At 36.6% G+C, this 23,390-nt stretch overlaps 1 protein-coding gene across 1 annotated transcript in view; it reads left to right on the top strand.

Annotated features, from left to right (window-relative positions):
* Nucleotides 1-8,623, top strand: part of LOC135198418 (uncharacterized) — a 30,328-nt gene extending 21,705 nt beyond the window's left edge. The window contains exons 2-6 of the mRNA XM_064225950.1: nucleotides 2,713-2,820; nucleotides 4,841-5,015; nucleotides 5,135-5,220; nucleotides 5,409-5,571; nucleotides 8,271-8,623. Of these exons, the coding sequence (XP_064082020.1) occupies nucleotides 2,746-2,820; nucleotides 4,841-5,015; nucleotides 5,135-5,220; nucleotides 5,409-5,571; nucleotides 8,271-8,395 (624 nt within the window). The 5' untranslated portion in view covers nucleotides 2,713-2,745 and the 3' untranslated portion in view covers nucleotides 8,396-8,623. The remainder of the gene's footprint in view (nucleotides 1-2,712; nucleotides 2,821-4,840; nucleotides 5,016-5,134; nucleotides 5,221-5,408; nucleotides 5,572-8,270) is intronic.
* Nucleotides 8,624-23,390: the final 14,767 nt, after the last annotated feature.

The raw sequence follows: 23,390 nt of genomic DNA, 5'->3' as shown, positions 1-23,390 counted from the left end.
AGGTGGATAGATTAGACGCTCTTTCGTAGAACGGGCTACTAACGACTACGATGTCAAGATTTGTGAAACTATAGCTCCGAAAGGAAAGCGATAAGAAATTGGCAAATACAGTATTACTTCAATATGGAATTCCGGTCAACAAGGCAAAATGTTCGTTTTTATTGTCTTTGAGACAAATAAAACTTATGGTAAGAAGTTACAGTCTAGATGAATTTGGCTGAACAGCTACAAAGAGAGAGGGAGAAGTTAAAAGTATATATTAGTTTAACCAGACCACCGGGCTGGTTAAGAGCTCTCCTAGGGCTCGCCCGAAGGGTCAGATATTTTCACGTGGCTAGGAACCAACTGGTTACCTAGCAACGGGACCTACAACTTATTGTGAGATCCTAACCCCATTATATCGAGAAATTAATTTCTAATCACCAGAAATACATTCCTCTGATTCCACATTGGCAGAGCGGAGAATCGAACTCGCGACTACCGAACCGGTAGGCGAGCACGTAGCCCAATCGTCCAACGAAGAGAGGGAGAGAGAGAGAGACTGTGTGTGGTGTTGATAAAGAAATCATATACCACCAAAATTTAGTAATCAAAGAAATTATGAGATATACTGTAAGGGGAAAGTGTTTTAATGTACCCAAAACAATGCGATTCGAACACAAAGAGCTGCTATTTATCAAAGAAGCCAAATGACCAGTTACCTTCAATGGCACCTCTCTCTCTCTATCTCTCTCTCTCTCTCTCTCTCTCTCTCTCTCTCTCTCTTCTCTCTCTTCTCTATATATATATATATAATATATATATATATATATATATATATATATATATATATATATATAGGGGCCCTTAAAAACGCCTTTTATTAGATGGAATTCTGTTGTAACAGAACATTTTTACAAGACACACACACAAACATGTATATATATATATTATATATATATATATATATATATATATATATATATATATATATATATATATATATATATATAATCAGGAAGACGGACGAAAACCACTCATCACTAGGATGTCTTTTTTATTATTTTGCCGACGTTTCGTAATGATTTACAGAATTACATCTTCTGGGCTGGACATAAGAAAAGATAAAAACTTAAAAACCAATTAAAACTATAGTCTAAGAATTCATTTAAAATACAACAGAATATAAATGAAATAAATAAAAATAAAAACATTTTTACTCTGTTGTATTTTAAATGAATTCTTAAACTAAACTTTTAACTGGTTTTTATGTTTTTTTATCTTTTCTTAAGTGCAGCCCAGAAGATGTTATGTAAATCATTACGAAACGTAGGCAAAATAATAAAAAAGACAGCCTAGTGATGTGTGGTTTCCGTCCGTTTTCCTCTGATTATGTTACTTGGAGTAGTTCCCTGTGCCCTGTATCACTATATATATATATATATATATATATATATATATATATATATATCTATATATATATATATATATATATACATATATATATAATATATATATATATATATATATATATATATATATATGCGTGTGCATTTCCAATATTAAGCCATCTCTCTTACGCGGGTTTGGTACAGAGAAAAGTCAACAAAGCAGTCGCTGACAAATTCACACTGTTTGACTGTGGAACAACACCCTATGTTGCAAATCCCTCAAAATATTAGCAGCTTAATACAACCAGCAGTGCGTAAAAACCCGTATACTCATTGCACCCCAGTCACCCTGAAGCTAAGATACAATTCAGATGCTTATAGTTCCATTCCATGGTTCAGACTTTCCCCGCCTCTGACGTCACATCGAACACAGTTCGTCGAACAAAGCTCGACCGTGTGTGTGTGTGTGTGGGGGGGGGGGGGGGGGGTTCTTATCCCGCATGCACTCTCGTACTATCTGGTTATTTGGACCCTTTCTTTCCAATATCTCCTTCACCCCACCTATCCAACCCTTTCTATGCTGTCCCGTCTTTCTTCCTCCTAACACTTTTCGATTATACATTCTTTCCACCGACCTGTTGTTGATCATTCTTTCCACGTAGTCAGTTCCTCGTTGGACGAGTGGGTTACGTGCTCGCCCCCCGATTTGGTTGTCCGAGATCGTTTCTCCGGTCTGCCAACGAGGAATCAGAGGAATTTATTTCTGGTGATTAGAGAATAATTTCTCGATATAATGTGGTTAGGATCCCACAATAAGCTGTAGGTCCCGTTGATAAGTAACCAATTGGTTCCAAGCCACGTAAAAATATCTAATCCTTCGGGCCAGCCCTAGGAGAGCTGTTAATCAGCCCAGTTGTCTGGTTAAACTAAGATATACTCAACTTCACGTAATAACATTTCAGATACGTAACTACGCAACCTTTTTTACCACTTCTACAGAATCACAAAATTTCCCCCTGCAATCAAGTCTTCTTGCTTCATATACACTGCAGACAAGCGGAGATAGTAGACATTAATAAACATTAATTGTTTATTTGTATGGTGCTTTTACTTAGCATGGAACCAGTGGTTATTCAGCAACGGGACCAACGGCTTTACGTGACTTCCGAACCACGTCGAGAGTGAACTTCTATCACCAGAAATACACATCTCTCACACCTCAGTGGAACGCCCGAGAACCGAACTCGCGCCCACCGACGTGGCACGCCAACACCATACCGACCACGTCACTGAGGCGCTATTAAACATTAATGAATGAAATGCCGTTCTTTTCTTTTCGCAGAGGGACGATCGCCACGGCTGAACACGACCCAAAATGGCTGTTATGACATCATGCTGTTTCTGTTTCTCGACTCGCACAGGCACCATTGCTTTGGGGCTCTTGTCTCTGGTAAGGCTCTCTTTCTGTTGCTTCTTTATTAAGTTGCAAGATCTGGAGGGCTTTTTTGGCTCTACCACGAGTGTAATTGCAGTGACATCTGATATATTTTAGTGCAGTCAAGACGCAATAATTGTACTGATGCTCTGTCAGTTCTATAGAGTCAAAATCTCTCTCTCTCTCTCTCTCTCTCTCTCTCTCTCTCTCTCTCTCTCTCTATATATATATATATATATATATATATATATATATATATATATATATATATATAATATATATATATATATATATATATATATATATATATATGTATATATATATATATATATATATATATATATATATTCATTGTAATTTAAGTCTTATATATTTAGGTTCAATTACATTTATACATACCAATCTTTGTCCATATCCGCTGTGATAACAACCTTATGTTATTTGTCAAATGAAGAGAGACGAAAGAGTGAGAAAGAGAAATCAAACTATTAACACACGAAGAAAGGTGAATCAACGTGGACCAAGAGGCTTCAGGGGGACAATTGATTAGTCAAAAATGCGTATCATCTGAAATTTGTTCCGGTGCGGAAGGGAAGCACTGGAATGTATTCGGTGGATATGCAGGCAAAATTTATAGAACGAAATGGACTTGATATACAGGAAGAGACAATGCTTTTGTGATTTATGGAATCATATTCGACATGCTGCTAATGAGTTTGCTGTGTCGTTGTATGAAGCAAATTTTGAGGCCAAGTGACTCTCTCTTGGTTCATCAATAAAATATGAATACGACAGTTCCATCCTTCGCAAGAACTGCGGTCAATCGCAAGCGAAAATGATCTGTTCGTATTGTAGCGAAAGGCAATCGGCTGCACCACCGCCATGGGACTCTCGAGATAACTTCAGACTTGAATTGATATGAAATGAATATAGAATTTAGGCCAAAGGCCAAGCGCAGGGACGTGTGAAGTCATTCAGCGCTGAAACAGAAATTGACATTCATAAGGTTTGAAAGTGTAACGGGAGGAAAACCTGGCAGTTGCACCATGAATCAATTGTTAGGAGAGGGTGCAAAGTAACATTGTAGAAAGAGAATATGAAAGGAGGTAAAGTGAGATGAACGAAAGCAGTTCCAGCTAGGGGCCAAAGGCACGCCGCAAAGAACCTTATGTAATGCCTTCAGTGCACCGCATGAGGTGCACTGATGGCACAACACCTTACGGGATTCGGACTTCTGTAACCAGGATCCCAGTAAGAGTTTGTCCGTGACTCAAGGCTTACGAAAAAGAAAAATGACTTGGTTACTTTGCGAATAAACTTGCATATACTGGAAGAGGGTATTTCGGTCCAAGGTCCAAGGTCCAAGGCTAAAGAACCTACCTATAGAGGATTCCATATCTATCCCGGTTTATCTTGACGATAAAGCAGGTGGTTTTACTAGAAGGTGGAATGCAAGGTCTATAGACCTTGGTGGAATGGATGAATCTGGCAACTACCGGTCTCCACAGGTCTTGCTTAGGCACGCAGGCCAAGGCCCCAGCAGGGTGAGAACTTGCTTTAACACATTTTGGTAACCTTAGAAAAGAGTCAAGTATACATATAAAGGCCTCCTTTCACCAAAAAATTTTATTTGAATATAACTCTTAGAAATGCCTACTGGAACTGAGGACCTTGACTTATCCAATCAGTTTCATAGCCCTCGTGAATTCAATAAAGCCACCATTATAATTCTTCAATCAGCTTTTTCAGATCGAGACTTTTCTTTCGCGACTGAGCACCATTAATATGCATTCCAAACCGTTGATATTTCACTCTGTGTAGTTAAACAACTTTCCGTTAGGTCAGACTTGATATGTCATCTCCAATGAATGCTGGACCTTCAGAGTTTGGCGGGAGTGACAGTGAATCACAGCCAACCCTGGAAATCAGAGGAGTGTATGAGGGAGTCACTAGTCCCAAGATGGAGTATCTGTATACAAAAGTTTCGTGACAAATTCTTTATTCATTCGTCTAAATCCTTTTGCCTGTCCCCCAGGTGACATCCTTTTGTACGTGCGTCGGTCTCTGCTTCGCTCTCATCAATGTTGACATCCTGGCTCACGACATGAAACAGGGCCACGACGACTACAAAATCTCACTCGACAGGAACATGACAGAGCCCAGATACAAGATCATCGACGACCTCATAGGAGTCAGGGTCATATACGAAAGTAGGTCTACAATGTATAGTTGTTAAATACGATGTAACTCGGCTCCTAAATGATCACACATCACTGGTTATGCGCTGAAAATATCTCTTCTCAAATCACTTCTCTCGTTTTTCTTCCAGATTTAAAAGCAATCATCATCGCACTTATCGTCTTCTATGCTTTCTACACCTTCGCTTCACTCTTCATGACCTACGGTTCATGCACGGTAAGTAATGTCGATGAGTATGTAATGGAAGGTTTTACTTTTACAACAATTTCAACCAGTACAAAGATCACCTAGCATGAACGGTCGACTCTGACGATGTTGAAAGCAACTGTCGATAGATTCAGGAACAGCGATTTTCATGAAGGTTTAATTTTCTATTTGCTTTTATTTTTCCCTTTAATGCACAGGGCCTACGGAAGCTACTCCTCCCTTGGATCGTCTTAGAATTCGGGTTCTTCGCCGTGCAAGTTGCAATCATTATCATCCTCTTTGTGTACGGAAAGAACGACCCCACTCTCTCCAAGGGCGGCGCTTACATCATAGCCGGTATCCTCAACATCATAGGTTTCGGTGAGCAAGTTTTCCAATTTATTTTCGATCATTAGTCTACAGTCTTTCATTCCAGCAACTTTTGCTGATACTGTTCCAGTATCTTCTGTGTTGCTACTACAGTAGATTCACATCAACCGTGTATCTGATGTCTAGGCCAGTCCCTTGTGACGCTCCTGATTAGCTGTTGATAAGCCAATCACAAGCTGGAAATTCTCAGTCTCTCGAGAGAGTTCACTTAGGCAGGATGTATGTTCTACCTTTCCTGAGGGATACTTTCGAAAGACGTATCCCTCAGGAGAGGTGGAACATACATCCTGACTATGTGAACTCTCTCGAGAGAGACTGAGAGTTTCCAGTCCTGTGATTTGCTTATCAACAGCTAATCAGGAGCCTTGTAAGGGACTGGCCAAGACATCAGATGCACGGTTGATGTGAATCTACTATAGTGGCATCTGCCATGGTAATTCTTCCATTATTATTAACACATGGCTGTGACTCTTCTCACTATACTCGGTTTTTTTCCTTCTATCCATCCGCCTGTGGTGTTCTCGCATGGTAACACTGCGTCCCGGCCTTTAAATAGTTACGCTATGTGTAAGTTTTGGGTAAATAAAAGGATATCTGGGTGTACATTTGCAACTGAAAAGTGTTTTAATAATTTACTGTATGCGAATTACCTACACAGTTAATATTCGAAATAGGATATTATTATAATTGTAGAATGTAAGCTGAATATCACTATCTAAAGCCCCGGACGCAGTGTTACCATGCGCAAACACCACAGCCGGATGGACAGATGGAAAAAAAAAGAGTATAGTTATGAAAACAGTTTATGCCTCCTGTTGTCAGCCTAATCTTGGGTACTGTTTATTTATTTATTTATTTAGAATCTCAGAAAGCATTTGGATGAGGTATATACGACATGTTTCGATGCAATTATTGTAGGCCTGTGAACATTTTTTTTTTATCATGAATCGTCCTCACAAGCGGATTAGATTTCATGGAAACCCCTGGAAGCCAGGCCAGATACATAAGAATTCGGGAAAACTACTCGCAGTGAAAAAAAAATCACTGATCCGGATAATTATATCGCTTTTAAATATTACAAATATTCAGTATGTCTAATCAAGACGAAATGAATGTTTGGAATGTCTAGACTATGCTTGACTGAACATACAGAATAACTGAGACATGCTGGTTGATGCCAGCACGAAAATAAATGAAAAAATACTACAGCAAAAAAAAAAGACCCTGATAAAAATATTCCCACAATGATCGCACCTGATAAAAATCCCCTTTTAATCATCATCCTTGATGAAAAACCCTTACTCATCACCTCTGAAAAAAACTAATCATCACCCTTGATAAAAACCCTTAATCATCAGCTTGATAAAAACCTTTGATCACGATCCCCGATGAAATCCCTTTATCATCTCCCTTGATGTAAACCCTCAATCATCCCCCTTGATAAAAACCTTTAATCATCACCCTTGATAAAACCCTTAATCATCATCCCGATGAAATCCCTTAATCGATACCCTTGATAAAAATCCCCAATCATCCCCCCTGCTAAAAACGTTTAATCATCCCCCTTTTTATAACCCCTTAACCATCACCACTGATGATAACCCCATTTAATTATGACCCCTGATGATAATCCCATTTAATCATCACCTCTGATAAAAACCCATAATCATCCCCTTTGACAAACAATTTTAATCATAACCCTTGATCATTATCCCTGATAAAAACCCTTAATCGTCACCCTGTATAAAAACCCTTCATCATCACCTTGTATAAAAACCTTTACTCATCACAACTGATGATAATCCTGATTAATTATCACCCCTGATGAAAACCCTTAATCGTCGCTCTTGATACAAACTCTTAATCATCTCCTTTGATAAAAAACTCTTAATATTCTCCTTCGATAAAAACTCTTAATCATCTCCTTCGATAAAAACTCTTAAATCATCTCCTTCGATAAAAACTCTTAAATCATCTCCTTCGATAAAAACTCTTAATCATTACTCTTGTTAAAAAAACTTGGTAATCACCTCTCATGATAAAATCCTCCATTAATTATCACCCCCGATAAAAAAAACACCTTTCTCAGCACTCATGATAAAAATCAGCTATTAATCATCAATGATAAAAAGACCTTTTAATCATCAACCGATAAAAACTCACCTTTGATAATAACATCTCCAATAAAAAAAGACCCTTTAATTACCACCCTTGATAAAAAGAACCCTTTGTCATCAAAGATGAAATTCCCTTTCATTCAACAACCTCCGATAAAAAAACAAAAGACGCTTAAATCATCAACTGATAAAAGTTTCCCTTTAATCATCACTCCTGATAAAAAAAAAGACACTTTAATCATCAACCGATAAAAATTCACCTTTAATAAAAACATCCTCAATAAAAAAAAGACCCTTTAATCACCTTGATAAAAAGAACCCTTTTACATTACCCGATAAAAATTCACCTTTAATAACAATATCCTCAACAAAAAAAGACCCTTTTAATCACCAACCTAGATAAAAAAAAAGAACCCTTTATCATTAAACGATAAAAAGTCCCCTTTATCACGCCCCCCCCCCCCCCATAAAAAAGACCTTTTGACCATCATTCCTGATTAAAATCTCCCTTTAAAGTTCATTTCTGGTAAAAAAAAAAATTAAAATATCACTAACACGTTCTCCCGTTTGCAGTGATCCACGTGTACTGGTGGATGTGCCCCGTCGCCCACTACCAAACCCTGACCGAAGAGACCATGATCGAGGCCCTCGTGCCCCCGAGCCACCCCATGTACCCGGAGGCCTTCATGAAGTACTGAGATGACACCGGAATCCGGCAAAGACGCCCTCCGCCGGGGAAGGAAGGGCAGCTGGATTCCGAGTGAAGGATTCTCGAAAATTTTGGAAACGAAGAGGGTTTGGGACACTGTGAGCTTCGTTAGGGGCTCGACAGGGTTGCATGATGGTGGTGCATTTTCATGAAACGTGGTTATATATATATATATATATATATATATATATATATATATATATATATATATATATATATATATGAATAACTTGATCACGAAGTATATAAAACGTGATGCTATTTATAAATAAAGGTTTTTTTGCCACGAAGGAAAAAATGAAAAAGAGAGATAGCCAAGTACTTTCGGTCCTGTTCGGACCCTTTACTGAGGCAAACTGATTTTACAGAGAACAACATAGTCAAAAGAAGGCTTAATATACAAACTGACACTACAAGATAAGCAATAAGGGCGATTTTCACACTACAGAAAGGAGGAGCCGCCCTTATTGCTTATCTTGTAGTGTCAGTTTGTATATTAAGCCTTCTTTTGACTATGTTGTTCTCTGTAAAATCAGTTTGCCTCAGTAAAGGGTCCGAACAGGACCGAAAGTACTTGGCTATCTCGCTTTTTCATTTTTTCCTTCGTGGCAAAAAAACCTTTATATATATATATATATATATATATATATATATATATATATATATATATATATATATATATATACACGACTGGTAAAAATGTTCTGTTACAACAGAATTCCATCAAATAAAAGGATCCCATAAAAACGCCAAAATATAGTATCTGAAATATAGTACTTTCTTTCTATAGTATGGCTTATTAATGGGCTCCTTTTGTTAGATACATACATACATACATATCAGTATATATATATATATATATATATATATATATATATATATATATATATGTATGTATATATATATATATATATATATATATATATATATATATTATATATATATATATATATATATATCGAGCTACAATGTCCTTTAATATCTAATTCGCTCTACCTCGGAATTGAATATATTTTCATATATGCTTAACCGAAGGGGAATTTTTTTTCTCGATAATAGACTTGCCTGGACCGCGCCCTGGTCCAGGCAAGTCTATTATCAAGAAAAAAAATTCCCCTTCGGTTAAGCATATATGAAAATATATCAATTCCGAGGTAGAGCGAATTAGATATTAAAGGACATTGTAGCTCGATATATGTATATGAAACACGGAAATGTGATATGACTTATATATATATATATATATATATATATATATGGTATATATATATATATTAATATATATAGAATATATAATAATATATAGTCTAAGCAGGTAGGTGGCTGGATATAATTGAGGACTTTGCTTACTACAGTGCCTTTTCAATATTTCCTTGAGAACAGTAGCTTTGATAGGAAACTTTTCTGAGTGCATCGTAATTACAATCTGTTAAATTTTTCATTATTTCTTAACCTTCTCTCTGTAATGACAAGGAAAAACTAAGATGTTTTTTTCTTCGGATAATATGTTCTATTGAAGGAGATTGCTGCTTCAGCTGCATTGATTTCATATAAATTATTTTCTATTCTTATTACGGCTTTTTCAGTGCTACATAGATTGGAGAGTAACGTGCCTATGGGAGGCATAAGGAAAAGTCAAGAAAGATTCATTTGTAAATATGATTTAAAAGTAAGTCAAATCTGGCGTACATCATCCGTAGATTATTACAATTCTAATTCAATAGTATAATGGTGGAATAAATATATAGTTTGAAGGCCGACGTTTATTCTGGTTGCGACCAGCTATTTTCCCCCCCGGCCAATGAAAATTCAGCTCACGGGACACCCCCTGTTGACCCCCGCTATAAATAGGGTAGAACCTGAGTCCATCGTCAGTCTACTCAAAGCCATAGCCTTGAGAATATCTGGTCGAAACCAGAAGAAACGGATGCCTTCAAACTATACGTATATCACTCCACCATTATACTATTAAATTAGAATTGCATTAATCTACGGACGATGTTCGCCAGATTTGAGTTACTTTGAAATCACATTTACAAATTAATCGATCTTGACTTTTCCTTATGCCTCCCATAGGCACGTTACTCGCCAATCTATGTAACATTGAAAAAGCTGTAATAATAAGAATAGAAAAGAATTTCTATATAATCAATGCAACTGAATAAGTAATCTTCTTCAATGGAACATGCTTGAAAGAGGGTCTTCTACCTAAATACTACAACAATATAATAATAATAATAATAATAATAATAATAATAATAATAATAATAATAATAATAATAATAATAATAATAATAATAATAATAATAATAATAATATCACGAGTGTTTGGAGACCACAGTCCTCAGCCATGATCAGTAATCCCCCAACCCCACCCATGTAGGTATTATTATTATTATTCCTGTGGAACAAGACGGAAATACCTTTCCCTATCAAAGCAAGCGATTTCCTATAGAAAAAAATGTGAAAAGGAAAAGAGAGAAAAAACTAAAAGGAGAAGAATCAATAAAAAAAACAAAAGCTGCAAAGAGATGAATTCAAATATACATGATCAACAAACTAAAAGCCACGTATCAAAGCCAGCACTACTTTGGCTTGTCATCTACGCTCCACTTCCAAGGTGCTAGTACTAAACATGGCGGAAGCTCAATGGGACGCCGTGCTTAGTAGTACTAGCCCCTCGCGGATCAAAGATATCGTTTATTAATATAATCTGTCGACCACACAATATACGTAGAATGGGTATATATTTACTCTGATCCCCAGGGGGTAGTATTGAACACGGCGTCCCATTGAGCTTCCGCCATGTTCAGTACTATGAAAAAAAATAGCACCTCGGAGATGCCGCGTTCATAACAAGCCGATGTAGCATACCTTACATCCTCCTTGTAACTTAGGACGAACGGTCTCTGTAATGAAAATGAGGAACAGTCCACGGTTTTCAAGAAGAGGAATGAATCAAGGGGAAAGAATTACAAACTTGAAGCTGGGCAACCAGACAAAATGGAACGGGAAGGAACAATCAGTCATAAAGAAAGGATACATTGGGTTACATAGAAACAAAGGAATAGGGGTAGAATACGTCCACAGCTGATGATGTATTTTCTACAGTTACTTTTCAAATTAGGTCTATCACTGTTGACCTACTTACCTTTTCTTTTTAAACTCGATTCCAAGTGGTTATACGTCCATCTACATTTTACGTGATTTTAAGACTGTTTGACTGTACTAATCTAAACACAATGCTAGACTGAAATGCCACATAAAATAATCTATTTAAAAAAAAGGTGGGGGGGATTCTCTGCCCTACTTTCTCTCAAAGTGATGACTTCATAATGAAGTTTATTATCATCATAACAACAATCTTGTTCTTTCTCTCCGTTTCCCACGGCCTTCTGTGATCTCCTGTGGGTTCTTGATTCCCTGGTGTAAAACGTCAAATATCTAAATGTTGTCCCTTTGCAAATTAATCATTGATGTCAGGGCCATCCATCCACAGTTTCGGATTGTTTTTGTTGCCATTTAATAGTACGATAAACGCTTTATATTGAGAAACTAGAATATTTAGTGGAACAAATGGCTCTCGACCTCACATGGAGTGTAGGATAGCTTCTCCTACCTAACGTGGGAGATGAAATCGTACCTGATGTTATAAGTTGTCTTTTCAAAAGGAAAAGAGACAAATCACTGATGTGCCTTGTTATCGGTGTAGCCCTAGTCCTATGTTTTTGCAAAGGATGTTCACTTGAGATGTTACTGAAAACACTGTAACTTGATCGAAATGTTTGCAATTTAGTATTAAGCCAATTTTTTGGGTTCTATCTATGCTATTAATGTTTGTTAGACTTTGCTTATTTTTCATTAATAATTTAGTGTCTACTTTTACTGGGAAATAATCAAGTCTGTAAGAATATTGATGTTCTTATTGATAGTTTATTAATCTATATAATATTAAGGGGTCCGCCCTAATAGTCTTCGATGTTGTCCTTTAGAATTAAACTGTTTAGACTTACGATTTTAAGAAAGATATAAATGGAAAAATATGAAGGAAGATTTTAAGATAGATGGAAAATGAAAAAATGGAGGAAATGATGAACAGAAGAATTGAGAAGAAACGAATGTACAAAATGAGCCAAGAATACTGTTGTTATTGCTTCACCAGGCCCCCCTCCCCCGCTTCTCTCTCTCTCTCTCCTCTCGTCGGAATTTTTGCCTACAAGGTAAACTAAAAATTGATACGTATCTTTTCTCGAAAAAAAATAAATATGAAATGTTTTCTAGCCAGAGAATGAGATCGATATTGTGATCTTGATAATATGCCAAATATATATACTATATGTAAGGATGTTGTGTTCACTTTATCTTAATAAACTAGATAACAAACGAATATTTTTATTTTGACCACCACAAAAATTAATGCATTTCTCAGATGCTCTCTGGGTCATGACCCAGAGAGCATCTGTGAAAGTCCTTCATTCATGATATTATATATATATATATATATATATATATATATATACATAGATATATATATAATATATATAGATATATATATATATATATATATATATATAACGGGCCAATAAGCAATTTCCCATAAAAAAGCAAATCAGTATTCACTACCGAATATTTGATAATTTACGTATTGTCAGAAAGTTTAAATTTTTGTCAGCTTCTATGTGACAGTGAACTCTCTACCTTAGTTGCTTAGATTTGCATTCTTGACACCCAAAGGAAGTGACTTTTCGTCCTGGATATTCCTGCCTATGCATGTTTTTTTTCTTTCATTCTTTAACGCCTAATTAAGTCATAAGCCTCTAAGAAATGGTATGGGTCTCCTTATGCTACCAGTTCCAACATCAAAATATTAGAGAATCAACACTAAGAACGGCCCCAGGTTTCCTAATGCTCCCAGTTCCAACATCAAAATATTAGAGATTGAACACAATTATCGTCTTTCACGTGATCCTAATATCTTCCAGATGTCACTACAGCTGTCCATCCCGTTTTCTTTAATCTCACTCACAATAAATACAATCCAGTTTTCTTCGTTATACTCTAATACTATTTAACAAAGTTCATAGCAGCTACTTACAAGATCCGAACAATTTCCAAGTGCATTTTTCTACAAATTTTTACTTTATTCTTATCTCACTTATAAGACATTCAGTTGGTGGTCAGGCCACCATCAATTTGCTGTTGATATTTTTCTGCTGGCTGTCTTTAGTAGATGTCCTTCACTAAGTCGCTACTGACATGTTAACCTCGTTTTATATATATATATATATATATATATATATATATATATATATATATATATATATATATATATATATATATTAGTTTTGTACAAAACCAGAACAGTGGGGAAAAACTATCATTTTTCTAATAACCATATATAATTTTTCTTCTGTTTGTAATTACAGGTATAATTGACGATTTCAATCTTACTTCGAATAATTCTTTCCTGTATATTGATTTTTTTTCTTTTACTATAATTGCGGATATACGACAATTCATCGTAATAATTCCTACACAGATAACGAGTTTGCTCATTATTACGCTTTATCTCATACAGTCACCCACTAACTAGGAATGTGTAACAAACTGTATCTTCAAATTATTGATTTCCTCCCGCTCGTCAGCAGTCAGGTCATTAAAAACTTCAAGACAAAGAATCTGTTCTTCTGTTTACCCGCAAAAATAGCAAACGCTGGTTGTAAGCGTTCCTTGTTCTTCGGACGCAGTTGGGATATTGGACTGCAATCCAAGTCCAAGTGCATCAGCTTTCAAAAGAAATATTCAACAAAAATAAAATGTTACTGAAATATCCCTTTGCCATAAGAATCTAAAATCAATCAAGAGCAATAGTTGGTTGTTAAGTATCACAATTTCATCTTTTAAAAAATAAATAAATAAATGAATAAATAAGTGGTTTATAAAACTACTCAAAATTACTTTCGTGCCCTCATGAAGAACAAATGAAACATGCAGCGTATACCCGGATGGTATCAAGAAAATAACTGTCCTTTTGCTTTTAGCTGCCCAAATACCACAGGTTCAAGGTCACTTATGTTTACAGTAAAATTAAAATACCAAAGATACTGCCGTATATAACGCATATTGCAAAGGGTTTAATAAACCGTACTTGTACATAAATTAAAGTTAAAGCTAACGACCGGTAAGATGTTCGCATCAAAATTTTGCCATTTTCAAATATGCAAGTAGTGCCGTCTAAAACTGGCTTGCATTATATATTTTTCAAATGAAAGGTACGATGCTTTAAGCTGCTGTAATCAAGAAACTCGTAACGTGATTCTCTCCCAAAGATGGTAAAAACCTGATGTGATTGGCTGTATCTGTTTTAAAGATAAATATTCTTCACCTTAGAATCTAACATCAACCTCATTGACCCCATATCCGTCAGTTGCCTATGATTTATATAAATAAATTAATGAATAAATATATTTACTGTCAATAATATATATAATAAATATATATATATATATATATATATATATATATATATATATATATATATATATACATATCACATCACCGTGATTCATATATATGCATTAAGCTACAAATGTCCTTTAATATCCAATTCGCTCTGCCTCGAAATTAATATATTTTCTTATATGTTAACCGATGAGGAGTGTTTTACTTGATAATAATTTCGTCCTCTCGTGGATTCGAACCAGCGAACAGAGGAGAAATCAGGACTTCACTGACGTTACCGACTCGTCAACGAGAGGACGAAATTATTATCAACTAAAAATTCCCATTCGGTTAACATATATGAAAATATGTTAATTCCGAGGCAGAGCGAATTGGATATTAAAATCTTGTAGCTAAATGCATGTCATATATATACATATATATATATATAGAAATATTATATATATATAATAATAAAATATTAATATCTATATATATATTATATATATATAAGCAAACGTCTATGAGCTTGAGAGAAGTAATTATAGAAAATTCATTTCCTCGGTCTTATTTGATCTTAGGAATGATTTTTCACGTTTTGGTACTGATAGAAGAACAGGATGAAAACGATGACAGATAGATCCTTAATTCTGCGTGTGGACATTATCTTCTTTTTTTTCGAGTATATTGATAATGAAACAAATTTCACTAAAAGAAGGGATTTAAAACAGAATCGAAATTAACACGAAAAAATACTCGTGGATGGTGAAAAGTTTTACTTAACCAAGAATTTAACAGGAACATTTTTATAGTGGAAGTTGTGCAAAGATGAAAATAAAGATATATTCGAACTAAAATTCTAAGGAGAGGAACGGAACAATTTTTTCGAAAAAAAAAAAACTACAGTTTCATTCGGAGTATGTCATCTATAAATGTCTTTCAATACGCCACGTCCCCCTCAAGGTCCATAGAATAGAGTCTGCATGTCCTGTCGTCAATCATTGTATGCTTCTCTTCACAAAAGATCATCGACCTGCCAATAAGTAATGAGGCGGAGAAAATGTAATGGCGACGAAAATAATCAGTTATGGCGAAGATAAACAACAACGGTATAAGTCTAACAGCGATGGGGAAGAATTTACGTACATATTTGTAATTTCGACAGAAATTAGACAAATTTTAATATACTTTTTATATCAATTGTTTCCGGTTTATTCATCGATATCGAATTCCGATGGCGATGACACCAATGTCCGACATTGCTTAACAAAACTTTCAAGTTCTCACTGGCTTTTGGGTTGCAGTCAAAACTTAGTCTTTGTATCCCCCCTCCCAGCACCCACCCCGCCCCCCTAAGCCCAGATGAGAACCATGCTGTAGAACAGCCTCTGGATCTCTTTCTGGGTTTAGCTGAGACCGGAAGAGACCCATTCTAAAGAAGAGTGGTTTCAGGGATGTTCATGGGATTAGCTGAGCCCGGAAGGGACCCATTCTAAAGAACAGTGGTCATAGGGTCTCTTTCTGGTCTTAACTGAGCACGGAAGAGGCCCATTCTGTAAAACAGCCTCTGGGTCTATTTTTGGGCTTAGCTGAGCCCGGAAGAGGCCCATTCAGTAGAGCAGTGACCTCTGGGTCTCTTTCTGGTCTTAGCTGAGCCCGGAAGAGGCCCATTCTGTAGAACAGCCTCTGGGTCTATTTCTGGGCTTAGCTGGTGAACCAAGCTATCCGGATTGGACCGATGTGCTCTCCTCTGGAGCTTCCAATGGAAGCCAGAGGGGAACATCAAGGGTTGGGACACCGATGACGTAATGTTACCGTCATTAAAATCCTGAAGGATTCAATAATTTTGTCTAAAAAATCTCACAGGTTAGAGAAATTTTTTCTTTGTTTACCTTCGAAAATATGGAATAAGTATAACCACACAACTCATCTTTATCATTTTTTTTTCTTATTATCAATATTAACGTATGAATAAATTCGTGTTATATAGCTAGACACAACGAAGCTATAAGATATCATTACTCGTATTATGAACGAGCAATCAGCAGGGGAAATAATGATAGATCTGGCATCCAACCTTTTTGCTGTGTCGTGTTGCATATCAGTTTGGAAGACAAGGAAGAGGGCAGTTATATGGGCAGATAATGGACCTATATGACTGCTATTAGCTCGTGTACAATTCTCGTGGGTTCGTGAAGCGGTGCTGGCTTAAATAAAATATCAGGATGAGCTAAATAGTCAGTTGTATCATTTTGTTGCACTTGTATATAACGTCTAAGGGTAGTCGTTATAAGACATAATCAAATGACGTCTTTAAAAGAATGAAGAGGTGAATTGACACACTACTAACAAGGACACAAAAATATATGCGAGATATGTTTACATTTCATTTTAAAAATGGTTCTCTTATGTTCATTTACGAGTCTTTCCTATGATGCATTATTTAGATTTGCACTTTTTTAATCTCGTTAGCAGTCAACAAATTGAACAGTATTCCTTGAAAGAAAAATGAGAGGAAAAGAGAGCGGCCAAAAACAAACAATAAGCAACGAGCAATTAAAATTTTTCTCCATCAACGTCGACGACATGGACAAACGATCGTAATAACGCAAAAGCGCCGCGGATGGGCGTTGATAAATATTAAAGCCGTTTACGTGTTTGAGCATAATCATAAATTCAATCGATTCGTTTCACACGCCTTGGGCGCTAAAAGGATGGGACGGTCTTGTGGTCTCCCGCCTGTTTACACCTGTTTATGAGTCACTATGGTAACCTCGTGACGTAATCGATACTGCCGGCCGCGCGCCCTTGCGGTGATGGGACTGTCCAGGTATCGCCACTTTCTTTTACCTTACATTTTGTCTCGGTTGATGAGGTTGGAAGGAGTTCATGCAGGCGTCTGTTACCTTTTTTATTTATTGTTTGACTGTCTGTCTTTCTGTCTGACTGTCTGATACCTTAAAGAGTTCTCGATGGATTTCAATGAAATTCTGAGAGTGGAAGGGCCACGGAACAAAGTGGATTTGGTTAGTTTTTGAGTTGAGTTACATATAGAATTTTGGCCAAATGCCAAGGACTAGGACCTATGAGGTCATTCAGCGCTGAAATGGAAATTGACAGTAAAAGGTTTGAAAGGTGTAACAGGAGGAAAACCTAGCAGTTGCACAATAAGTGTTGGGAGAGGGTGGAAAGTAAGATGAAGAAAGAGAATATGAAAGACGGTACAGTAAAAGGAACGAAAGTGGTTGCAGCTAGGGGCCGAAGGCACGCTGCAAAGAACCTTAAGTAATCCCCATAATGCACCGCATGAGGTCCACTGACGCCACTACCCCCCTACGGGATGGTTAGTTTTTGAGATGAACCCAAATCCGGAAGTAGGTCCCAAAAGCTGTCCCATGCCTCGTAGAAGAATGCGCGGCCTGCGTGCTTTCTGCATGCTCTTTAATCTCGTTCCTTTCTCGGCCATAAAATCAAAATTATGTTCGTTATAGGAAACTGTTTATTTGAATGATATTTTCTTGACAATTTTTAATCAGGTAGAAAGATGTGTATGGATCGCTGAAAACGAACGATGGTGTTATTACAAAGTTTGGCCAATCGATGTCCTTTTGTTTAGTCTACAAACAACTCTCCTGTTCTGTTTGGGACCTTGAGTGAGATGAAAATGGGTATAAAATATGACATTGAACCTCAAGTCCTTTAAGATGACAGGAATTATATGCCTCTCTCTCTATTTAGGTAGACAGGTGTTGTTGTCGTTTATGATTAAACTGGCTATTAATCAGCGCGGGCTCTTGATCATAAGCAGCCCGTAACGACAGACAGACATTTTTTTTTTTTTTTTTGCATTTCATAGACTTTTTTTCGAACAAGGAAAATCGAAGGGATCCGTGTTACTGATTTCGAATATGATTCCGAAATAAAAAATAATTTGCAATCTGCTCCTGGCTACGAGGTATAATGAGAACACAAAGCCAAGAGAGTAGTACAGCTTAACAAGGTAACATGATATTCTTTCATCAGGAAGAAGAAATATGATAGATTTATAGGTTTAGGCATAATGCCAAGCACTGGGGCAACTATGGCCATTCAGCGCTGAAACGGATTTGACAGTGAAAAGGTTTGAAAGGTGTAACATGAGGAATGCCTCGCAATTGCGCTACAAATCAATTGTAAGGAAAGGGTGGAATGTAAGATGGAAGAAAGTTAATATGAAAGGAGGTACAGTAAAAGGAGTGAAAGTAGTTGCAGCTAGGGGCCGAAGGGACGCTGCAAAGAATCTAAAGTAATGCCTACATTACACCGCATGAGGTGCACTGACGGCATTACCCCCCTACGGAGAAGAAATAAAGTTGTTGTCAATAGCGCATCCAGAAACATTTCGTGTGGGCCGGGCGAGGTTGTGGGGGAGGAAAACTAATTTTCATAATAGACACACACATATATGTATATATATACCCGTATATATACTATTTAAGTAGAGATTATAAAATGGACAGCAATCGGCTGTTCTATCAGAAAATACCGAATCCATTATTATTATCGTTAACATTATTGTTTTATCATTGTTATCAATTTTTCTCACAATTTTATTATCAATTCTAAAATGAATTTTTAATTCCCCCCCCCCATTTTTTATGTCTCTCATTAATGTTATCACTATCTAAATCATCAATATTATTATTTTCTCATTATTTCTCATGGGGGGGGGGGGGGGGGACATGCGCAGGTGCTCCACGATACACCGCCCCCATATCCGCTAGTGGTTGCGGTACCTGCTAACCCATCAGGGTTGTCAATCATCCACGGGTATTGAGAAGAACGCTGTTACATAAGATCGTTTGTAACAACGTTCATCATACCGCCGAAAGGTGCACAAGAAGACGCCTTGACCAATGGATACAATTAAACGTCCCGTCGATCGATGTTTTGCTCAAATGCGTCGTTGCTCTTTTGTCTAGGATAAAAAACGAAAGATATGACTGATATTTGAATTAGTGTGTATGTATGTATATACATATATGTGTGTGTGTGTATAGATGTGTGTAAATAAATTCTTCTGGTAAAACAGGATACGTCTCAAGTACAAAACGCCCATTAAAACACTGGTCAAAAGCTAAGGATTATATTTCGGTGGACTGACTCCCACCCTTCTCAAGTAGTGAATGACAGACAAAGTTACATAGGCGATATATATAATATATATATATATCTATATATATATATATATATAATATATATATATATATATAATCAGATACATACATACATACATATATATATATATACATATATATATATATATATATATATATATATAATATATATATATATATATATATCCACCCCAACAGCATCCTTCACACAGAAAAGTGCCTTTTTATATCTCCCAAAATGCATCAACTTAAAGCCGATGTCGAGGACCACCTTTTTGTGAATATCCTGCTGCCAGGTGGACAAAAACAAACAAGATCAACAACAACAAAATAATTTATCGCTGTGTTTCCTTGATACTTTCGATTTGAATCTAATAGGCAATGTGATTATGATCAGCAGTGATGAGAATACTCATATAAAGAGTCCTCCAGTGATACCCAATTATGTTTATAGTGCAAAATGTATTTTTTGCCTTAATTAGGAAATTTTTTTTTCTCTAAGTTCACTTCCTAAAATCAAACACACATTTTTGGGTACTAACAGTAATGAGGTCATGCACACGTCGCATTCTAACTGCAACTAACAATAATGACATCATGCACGCGTCAAATTCTAACCGAAACTAACAATAATGACGTCATGCGCCCTCAAATTCTAACTACAACTAACAATGAGGTCATGCGCACGTCAAATTCTAACCACAACTAACATCAAATAACAATAATGAGGTCATGCACTCGTCAAATTCTAACTGCAACTTACGAGGAAGTCATGCGCTCTTCAAATCCTAACTGCAACTTACAAGGAAGTCATGCGCTCGTCAAATTCTAACTGCAACTAACAATATTGAGATTCCGTAGGATAAGTCATCTTTAAAAGAATGGATGACATTCGAATCCCATAGAAAAGACTGTATGAAGAAAAGCTGAAAGACCCCTTTTGTCATACATCTCAGACACTGCTAAGTGTGATCTAAAGAAATGCAAGATATGGGACTAGAGAGAGACTTCCCACCTTCTTCCCTGCGACGCCTGCCCTAGGATAAAGAGCCCGTGCTAGAATAAGGCCAGTTTAATCAAAACCAACAAAAAATGCCCAGAGCCAAAGTCTCTCCTGACGTGACAGACGAGGTAAGAGGAGAAAAAGCCTGCTGGGCAGAATTACACAATCACAACGAGGTCGGAAATGTGACCTCGTTGTGATTATGGACCCGGGTTCGTTTCCCCTCTACTGGACATCATCATTTCTTCTTATATCTTGCATTTGGATCTTAAGGCTTTGTAATGACAAGCGAATCCAAAAAAGAACGAAGAATTTCATCAGTTAAGAAGGCATTGTGGCTATTGCAATTACACATGTAGGTATCTGGTAAAAAGTGACCAGTAGATTCTACACACACACACACACACAAACATTATATATATATATATATATATATATATATATATATATATATATATATATATATATATATATATAGCATTAGTTAATGGTAGGTTTGGATAAATTTGTCTTATCTCTAAGTTTTCTAGTCTCTTTTGAAACTGTACGTAAACGCGACAAACTTTATACCAGCATTATCCAACAATCAAAGACGTCCTCCTAAAAATTTACACAAAGATTGAATTATGACTGGGTGATTTAATATTACCGCGAACTTTAACAAAAGCCAGATGCTAATAAAGTTTACTGTATGAAGACAGTTTCCACTTCCCACATTGTCATAACCTGTAGTATTTTGTTCACATTTCATTTAGATTCAACCAGCCTAGTGCTGGAACGAGCTCTTCCTTCTAGAGCAGCTTGTCTAGATATATATAGTTAAGCTGATTGGGTACAAATGCCTCGGAACACTCTGAGTATCTAAAAGCTGTTACTGATTACAGGGTACAATAAATGACAGTCTGTACTTACTGGCAATTGGCCTGTCATTCCTACCGAACAAATGGACCCTCCTTCACCCATGTATCATTTGTTTTTTTCGGGAATATTTTACAGAAGTCTAACAGCTTATAAAAACAAAAAAAACAAGCATCAGTTAGACCACTTACACAAATGCAGTCACGTGCTCCTTGTGAGTAAAGCTGACGCGCTATTTAAATCGAGATTATTTTTGGTATTACACTACGATGACTAAGAAAAGATGAATCACGTTATGACTAAAACTGAAGGGTTTTTATCATCTAATACATTTAAACAATAAATACTGCGAGTCACTGAACTTTTATCATTGGCGATTTCAATTTTTCTTAATAAAAATATTGAAAAACTGCTCTCTGTCCACTGAAGAAGGAACTGGCTTCCAGCCACCTCAGCTGGCTTGCACCTGCGCTGGCGGACAAACCAATTCTCCATCAGTCATTCTAAATGTTTAATATAACTCCCGTCCCTGTATTCTTCAAAAAACTGCGAAAATGTACTATTATGACATAATTTCGATTCCACGCCCCTCTTGCATCTACGAGTAAAATTCAAATTCCCTCCCAAATTTAAAGGAAAATGAAAAAGAAAAAAAAAAGAGAAGGGGTTTCGAGGGTAAGACCAACGGGTCAAACTAGAGTACTAGTAGACTATAGGCAACTAACGTTATAAGGCGATATTTTTGCATTTTTTCATAAACTTCTGAATATAATTGGAGACTTTTTTTTCACTAGGGCACGCGCCTCATCTGCAAATTCCTGACATCCCTCCTAGGGGGCGCATTCCCTAGGATAAGAATCACTGATATAGGGAATGGTATCAGCAACACTTACACTACTTTCCGCAAGTTTTGCTTTAGGGTTGAAATGTCCCCTTTTTGTCCTCAGTGTTTACAGCCTAAGTGGGCTTTTTGAATCCTAAGATTACAATACCAACGGCCACTGCTCTTTAAGCTGTTCGTGTATTGCTATATCCCTAACCGGGCCTTTGTCTGCAACCGGCAGTACACCTAACCAATTTTGTCTTCACCGATTCAGTAATGTGCTTCATGACTTCTCACTGGGTTTATTTTTAAACTTTCCTAAGGTTTCAATATTCATATAACCTATCGTCATTTGTGAGTTACCTTGAACTGATACATCTCTTGAGGACGCAAAAAACAATTGTTTGAAATTTGAATGTCGGGGGTGGAGCACAAACCTAGCTGAGTAGACAGATGATCCCTGTTATGTTAGGCTAGCTTAGATGTACACCAAAATGATTACAGCAGTTGCTACATTCTTCCTGCTTTGACCATCACAAATGAACTAGCTCTACCCATTAATTGATCAACATTACTTCAGTCCATAGCCTAATCCTTACCTTGAAAACAGAATAATTCAAGGACGTAAAGTAAGTTCAATTCTACGCAGTCATTTCTTGCTGTAAGTTGTGTTCGAAAGATTAAGAAAGTTTATATTTCTCAC

This window comes from Macrobrachium nipponense, chromosome 22, assembly GCF_015104395.2.
Source record: "Macrobrachium nipponense isolate FS-2020 chromosome 22, ASM1510439v2, whole genome shotgun sequence".
NCBI lineage: Eukaryota > Metazoa > Arthropoda > Malacostraca > Decapoda > Palaemonidae > Macrobrachium > Macrobrachium nipponense.
This window is presented reverse-complemented; position numbering and strand designations above follow the sequence as displayed.